Below are 8,110 nucleotides of genomic sequence, written 5' to 3'. Positions count from 1 at the left end.
ATTGCAAGAAAAGGAAAACCAATAGTCATTTTTTGAATAATCTTCATGAAAAAACTTACAAAGTATGAAAATTAGACTTTTGCTTTTTGAGAAATGGGCCCCTCAACGAGTTTTCTCCTGGAGCCTGTTAATTTCGTATCCAGTCTTGTTTATTACGGCTAACATTCCCGAACAAATCGAAACCAGATAGCATCAAAAAGGATGACCCTTTCCCATCAGCAAGAACGTGATGAAAAGCCGTGACCATTCAAACTGAAATTAGAGACCCTCAAACTGACCACCGCACTAACTCAATCTCTTCTTCCCACACAAATCTCCAGCATTGCCTCATCGAAGAAATCCTCATCACTCAATCCATCTCAAGAAAAACCCTAGATGACCCGAAAGCACTTTCATTCGATATTTTCACTTTCTTTCCAAGGCTGAGAAAAAGATAAATGTGACCTCGGCATTATTAATTTTCAATTCATATTTTGGACAGGGGTGACACCCCTTTAAGCCCCAAAAGTGGCTACATTTTGTAACATCTCATCCGAGTGCCGCCTCCCCAACGGACAAGGGCAGTGCACGGTCAACAGAATCAAAGGTTCTGTCCTCAATCCCTAAAGAAATCAGAACGGTTTGACTGGTTTATGTTTCATTGGCTAGTCGACGCCCATCAAACCATTAAAAGTAAAAACTTCTTTTTTAAAATGATTATTAAAATTATCTGTTTTATTTATGCGTTTTTTTTATTAGCTTAACCATATGTACGCCCTCGTGTGTGGTATAAATATGTGTGCGGACAGAAGGAGAATTCATATTCATTCGACACATTGGAATAATTTCTCCTTACCTCCAAAGGAACTAAAATAAGCCAACATGAAAGTGGTAAGTAGTCAATAAGTTCATACCTTTGAAGTTTAGCTTGTTTTTACACTATAAAAGCTACCTTCTTTTCTATGAGATTTTTTAAGTTAATTATTGACCGATTTTTAAGTTCTTATTGTAAAAATGTACAAAAAGAAAAAACATCCGAAATCCAAAAAAAAAAAATGTAACATTTTTATAAATATGCTTGTATTAAAAATATTAAAAACACTAAATTTAAAATATTTACATTCTCATTCTCTATAGGAATTGTGAAGCTATTTATAGGCATATTTTTAATTTCTAACAACTAAATTTATTAACAACAACAAAAAAATGAAAATATTTCAAATAAACTCAGATTGTTTAAAAAATATTTAACGTTTTTTTCTCTCGATAAGGTTTTTGAAGAACTTGTAGGCAAGTTTTGCTGTAAGCAAAGTTTAATATTGACAACAAAAAAAAGGTGATATCTCAAAAGAAAAAAAAAGTGTTTCAATAAGTTGATTGGCATAAAATAGCTAGCATTAAATGTAAAATATTTACTTTTTTTCTCTGTAATATTTTAATGCTTTTTCTAGATAGACATTTAAGTTATAACAACAAAATTTAATGTTAACAAAAAATTAATAAATGACAAGGGGAAAAAACGAAGTTTAAAATTCCTAAAGTAATTTTAAATGTTTCAATAAGCAGGATTGTACTAAAAGTAGTTAAAACATCAAATTTCTATAAAAATTAACAAAATGCTGTCAAATACTGTTTAATATTTAATACGAAAAAATTGAATTCATCTAATAATTAGAAACATTCTTTATTTGTAAGACTTGAAAGCATAAAAACCGTATCTTTGGTTTTTTGTTTTACGACGGAATTTGAAATTTTCCTACTATTTACTTTTAATTCTCTTTTATAAGTAAACTGCTTAAAGTAATTTATAAACTGCAGAAAACTAGTTTTTACTTTGTTTCTCATATTTAAAAGATGAAAACTATAATATGTATAAAAACATTTAATAATAATCAAAATACCAAATACAATTATGTCCTAAATATCGATGTACTGCAATGAATTTTTTGAGAAGTGTTTTGATTCTGTAAGCAGAAGTATTTTTTACCTAATTGTTTCGTTCAAAATGTATTACACAGTTAGAAATGAAAATGTTAATCCCTTCATTACAATTGTGATTACGCTTATAGTATCAAACTCATAATTTTATCTACCCTTTATTTTATATAAAAGTCAATATTCATCGTAATTAGTATTTTTCTACTTGTATAAATATTTAGATTAAAACAATTAATTGATAAATTAGTATTAACAGTTCTTTATTTGAATAATTCAGTTGTATTTTAAGTACTGAACATTTTACTCTTACGTTTCCTTCAATTTAAAATAATAATAATATTTAACAATTTTTTTAAGAGAATTTATAAAATATCAGTGATTAAAGATACAAAACAAATGAATTATTTATTATGTATAAGTATACGTAATATATTTTTATAAATACATATATTTTTTATTTATATGGATAATTTTTTCTTTTTTTTATGAATACGCATTTTTTTATTTTGTTTGAATGCATAGTTTATTTAATTTTGATATAAGTGCATCTGTAGTAATCTTATTTGTAAATAAAAAATTTTAAATTCTCTCTTCTAATTTGTTCAAAATGTATAAGAATGTATAAGTAAGAATTTATAAGTGCATGAATGTATAAGAATATATAAATTTTAAAAAAAATTCCCAACCAGGGTGCAAATGACTAATTTCAAAACTGATTCGATGGTCTCAACACTAAAACATTCAATTTGATCTAACTAGTTAAAATAAAGCATACAATTTTCATATAAACGAGAGAAATTAATTTTAATACTAAATAATACTTGATACAAGAAAAAAACTTGAAATAAATAAAACCCTAATTATTTTTAAATTCAATATTTGTGAATTATAAAGTTTTAAAATATCCTAAATAATCTATTTTGCTTCTATGGTCAAAGGGTTTTAAATTATGAAGTAACATAAATACAAAAAATAAATCAAACTGATTTAACAGAACGGAATTTATAAGAATTATTTTGATTTTGCAGCTGATCCTTGCAGTAACCCTCTTCGCAGTGGCCTTCGCTGACGACATGGAGGTCGCAGAATCTTACCCAGTCGCCACTTACCACCAAGGACCATCACATGCCGCTTCCTCTGCCGGACACGCATACGGAGCCCATGGACAACACAGCGCCGGATATGGAGCACATGGAGCATCACACTATGGTGACCACGGAAGATACGCCGATGCCGCACACGCTGCTCATGGACACCACAATGCTGGCGCATACGCTTCTCATGATGCTCAAGGAGCTCAAGCTGCTCACTATGGCAAATACAGAAACGTTGGAGCTTACGCCTCAGACAAGGTACATTTCTTTCAACTCGTTGAGCTGTAAAACACAATCGTTAACGTCTGAAATTTTTTAAAAAAATATGTATAGGATAAATTCATTTATCCTCTGTGACGGCTTGAAAACCACCCAGCTTTATCAGTTTGTCTGGGAAGTAAGGGCGGATTGTACGCAATGTTGACCACCTCACAATAATCATGCCGTTAGTCACATAAATGTGGAATCTTAAACTCCATGAACTCACCCGGCCCCAAACGGGATGTAGTAGGAAGAGTTTTTTATTGAATTCTATCTTTTTTTTCTTCTTTTTAATTACAGTTGCTTAACGCGGATATTTCACTGTTCTGAATATGGATCAACAAACGATTTTAAACCAAATACTTTTTCTTTAATTTTATAGCTAAAGTTTTCATAAATTAACTTCAACTTAGTTAGATATATTTATTTGAAAAAGAACTAAATCGTTTTTTTTTTTCTGAGTATTTTTAAACCAATTTCAAATTCCAGTAAACATTAAAATCATTACAAAATATCATGATTTTTTTCATAATCAAATTGTTACAGATCCTGATCATGTCTATTTCTAAAATGCTTATGGCCGTCTCAAATTTCTCTCATTTTTTTGTTTCACTGATAATTTTAAATAATAATAATAATTAAAAAAAAAGAATTGTAACATAAAAAAATTTTTCATTAGAATCTCTAAAATATGTCACATAAAAACTAAGCTTCAAATATTTTAAAAAAGATCAAAATTACAAACAAAACATGTTTTTCTCGCTGAGCATTTATTTTCTTAGACCGCTTTTGATTCTTTGTTTTGAAAAAGATATTTACGTATAAACATAGATGAGGCTATAAAATCTGTATTATTTTTAATGGTGCACCAAGGATTCTTAAAGTTAAAATAAATCCGTAAAATTCTGGTATTTGCACATATACCCTATCTGAAGCGTTTGATACAAAAACGGAGCCCGCAAAGTTTTATGACTACGCACTTTAAATTTGTTTATAGTATCTGCATCTGCAATTAAAGCAGAACATAACAAAAAAATGTTTCCGGGAGTCATTAAGAAAAGTTATAAGCTTACGAAAAACAAAAAAATTTTAAGGATAATTAACTAATAAAACCCCATTTCAGGGTACCGGATATGAAAAGGCATACGCTTACGACAAGCAAGCTGGACACCATGGAGTCGTTGCTGACCACGGTGCACACCAAGCTAGCTATGGAACCCATGGCAGACAAGCACACCACAATGTTGGAGCCCACGGTAGCGCTGGACATGCCCGTTATGGTGCCCATGACAGATATGGTGCTCAAGCTCATGGAGTTCAAGCTCATGATAGCTCTGCTTATGGCCGATACGGAAGTGCCCACGCTCAAATGGTTCACGCTGCTCCAGCAGTCCACCACACTTATGCCGCCCCAGCTCCAGTAGCTCATCACGGATACGCTCCAGCTCCAGTAGCTCATCACGGATACGCTCCAGCACCTGTAGCTCATCACGGATATGCTCCAGCTCCAGTACACGCCAGATACTAAATATAAGGTATGAAATTCATGGTTGGAATTTAAAACTCATTTCTAAAGCTAAATTCACTTAAATCGAATGTTCAATTTTTATCAATTCATTACTTTTAATATGGTTGACAAACGATAAATTTTAAATTATTTAATTTGCATTAGATATGTTTTTAAGAAGTATAATATTAAGTTATTCATAATTTTATTAAAAGATTTCTCCGAAATAATACAAATTTATATTTTTGTATCAACTAAAAAATCATCAAAAATATTGAATGGGAGTCATTAGAAAGAAATAAAAAAATTTTAAAACTTTTGTACCTCATGATAATAAAAGATCTAGTTCTCTGACAACGAAATTATACTTTACCATAACCATACTAGCAAAAGTATTATTGCCATGATATAAATTTTATTTCCAGTGCAATAATATGCATAGACTAATTTTTAACAGCTGTATGGTACAACTTGACACTTAAATATAAGTTGCAACAAGATATAGTTGTTCGACATGCATATGTATATTTTATCAGCGTTCCTGTAGCTCATGGATACCATCCTGTAAACGCGTAATTATAAATTCACCTTAGACTCCATATTAATATTATAATTTTTTGTTTAATAATGTAAGATATAAAGCAAAAATAAGATTTTATTTTCTTTTGAAATTAAATAGAGTTTATGGAATTAGTACAGGATGTCCTAAAAGTAGCCGACGATTTAAAATATCAAAGAAAAATGGGAGAAGATAGAATTGTGCGGTTTACTGCATTCTACCTAGAAAGAGATTTATTTGCTATCACTAAGTTTCAAAATTAGTCACTAAGTAAGAAAAACAAATGATGCTGCTGGCTAGAAAAACGATTTAAATATGTTTTTTACTGAATGAAACGATATATGTTAATTTCATATACGTTGTTGTAGCAAATAGTGATTAATTCGAAAACTTTGTTTAATATTTTTTATCGGTTAACAACGCCACCTGCTGACGAATTTGTAATTAATTTTTAATCTTTGTAGGGATAAGGTTTTGGTTTCCTATCAACCACAAACTTCTATCGTCTTTCGTTTTGGTTTCAGTAATTCTTTGAACCGTCAGTCATTTTGGGGGCGCTCGGTAGATTATTACATATTATACACATGAAACAATCATGCAATGCTTTTTAAAATTTGGAATTTACATAAAATTAGTGACATAAAATTTCTTTTTCCAAATATTTTACTTTAATCGATATTTTTTCTTCTGATTTACAGGAATTGGTGACAAACTGAAGAATTGAAATGTGGGGACGTCTCGGTGTTCATTCTTCGTCTTAGAAGATTGCACAATTGACGATGACCGCATTGTTATTAAGGATGCATCAAATAATCCATCTCAGAATATTTGAAAACTCCACTAATTTATTATGTGTGTAATTTCTGTTGAATCATTAAATTTGATCTAAAAAAATTAGCTTGAGTGTGTAGTCTATCACTTAGTACATCGTTTTTCGTAGCATTTGTTTATCTTAAATTTCATTTAAAAAAAATAATAATAACAGTTTCAATTACAACCAATTATTGTTTCGTATTTTATTTTTAATTTGCTATACTGCATGAATCTAAGCGTTCTTTTTTTAAACATAATAAATTTTCTGACAAAATTAGATTAACGTAACTATAAATGAATTTATTAAAATTCATATAACATTTCAAAACATGCACCCCCCAAAACAAATTAAGATACATCTTTATGATTACCCATAACATAATGCATTTATTTATACCATAACATGCACTCATAACATATAGTTTTACAATTGAAGAGGTTTGGGCAATATAATGATAATCCACACTATCAAATACTCCAGAAAAGTGTTTTCAATTTGAATCTCTCTATCTATACTTGCTCTTATCAAGAGGAAACTATAGAAACTTTTAAAATATCTATCTGGAAACAATAACAGGTACAATAACAGTTTTAAGTAACAGCTAGTGTAAATATTTCCCCTATGAAAAATGTATAACTAGAAACTTTACACCTTCGAAATTGTATTAAAAAACTGCAGTAAAAATTTCAATATTCAGATCTTAACTTTTATTAATAAATAAAATTTGCGCAAAACACCAGCAACAGCATTATATAGACAGCATTAACATAATATAAACAGCATTATTTACAGCAGTGCTCCCCGACTTTTTTATTTCCGTGGACAATTTAAATATGTCTCAAAAACAAAATGCAACTACAATCGGCTCAGGTGATAGAGCGTTAGCATTCCAATTAGATGAACCGGGTTCGAATCCCAACGATGGCTGGTCGATACGAATTCCGCATCCGGCTCACACCGACCAAAACGCTGACATAAAATATCATCAGTGGTAGACGGGTCATCGGTTAAAGTCTCCTTGCCGTCAAGCTAACCATGGAAGGTTTTTATGGTTTTCCTCTCCATGTAGCAAGAATGCGAGTTAGTTCCATCTAGAAGTCCTCCACGAAGACAAATTTCTCCCAATACTTGATACAGGAGTTCCCTTGTCTTCTGGATAGGGTTCAAAATTACAAAACAACGAAGTTGAACATTAGCAGTCGCAAACTGGGTCGGCTGTTCAACGACGGTTATAAAATAAAATTATGTGGTGGCTCAGATGATAGAATGTTTGTCTTCCAATGAGGTGAACCAGGTTCGAATCCTAGAGATAGTTGGTCGGTGCGTACTCCGCACCCGGCTTGCACCGACCACATTGCTGACGTAAAATATCCTCATTGGTAGACGGATCATGGATTAGAGTCCCCTTGCCGCCATGTTAGCCGTGGAAGGTTTTCCTCTCCATCTAAAGCAAATGCGGATTAGTTCCAACAAAAAGTCCTCCATGTAGGCAAATTTCTCCCAATACTTGCTCCAGGAATTCTCTTGTCTTCTGGATTGTGTTAAAAATTACAAGGCTACAGAGTTGAAAATTAGTAGTAAACCCAAAATTGGGTCGGCTGTTCAACGATGGTTAAAAAATAAAATTACATTCGAGGTATTGGTATGCTTAAAGTGACATCTCTCGTCTCCGAGTTATCCTCTCGTCAATAGAAAGTCACATAAAACAAAGAGAAATACACCACAGTAATTACAATGAAAATAATTTAATGTTTCTTTTGTGCCCTGGTACCATTTGATTTACGGACCGGTCCGTACCTCGGGAGTTGAGAACCATTAACTTAGAACTTTCCTTTAAAAAGTACAAAAACTTAGAAAATTGCAAGAAACTTTTTAAATTTTCGCGATATTTAAACTGGACTTATTTCATTATTTACTAAATGCGATTCACTACACAATTATGAAAAAGATCTTTTAAA

At 31.2% G+C, this 8,110-nt stretch overlaps 1 protein-coding gene across 1 annotated transcript; it reads left to right on the top strand.

Moving 5' to 3' along the window:
- The first annotated feature begins 745 nt into the window (after nucleotides 1-745).
- Nucleotides 746-6,235, top strand: LOC107437874 (histidine-rich protein PFHRP-II-like). Its single transcript, XM_016050004.3, has 4 exons — nucleotides 746-870; nucleotides 2,946-3,269; nucleotides 4,396-4,807; nucleotides 6,037-6,235. The coding sequence occupies exons 1-3, from the start codon at nucleotides 862-864 to the stop codon at nucleotides 4,798-4,800; spliced, it is 738 nt and encodes a 245-aa protein (XP_015905490.2). The 5' UTR covers nucleotides 746-861; the 3' UTR covers nucleotides 4,801-4,807; nucleotides 6,037-6,235.
- Nucleotides 6,236-8,110: the final 1,875 nt, after the last annotated feature.

Source organism: Parasteatoda tepidariorum, chromosome 4 (genome assembly GCF_043381705.1).
Source record: "Parasteatoda tepidariorum isolate YZ-2023 chromosome 4, CAS_Ptep_4.0, whole genome shotgun sequence".
Lineage (NCBI taxonomy): Eukaryota > Metazoa > Arthropoda > Arachnida > Araneae > Theridiidae > Parasteatoda > Parasteatoda tepidariorum.
The sequence above is the reverse complement of the archived record's forward strand: the minus strand, read 5'-3'. Positions and strand labels throughout refer to the sequence as shown.

Coding starts and splice junctions, on each gene's coding strand:
- LOC107437874 (XM_016050004.3), top strand. Junction 3,270..4,395: donor GAGCTTACGCCTCAGACAAG/GTACATTTCTTT, acceptor ACCCCATTTCAG/GGTACCGGATATGAAAAGGC.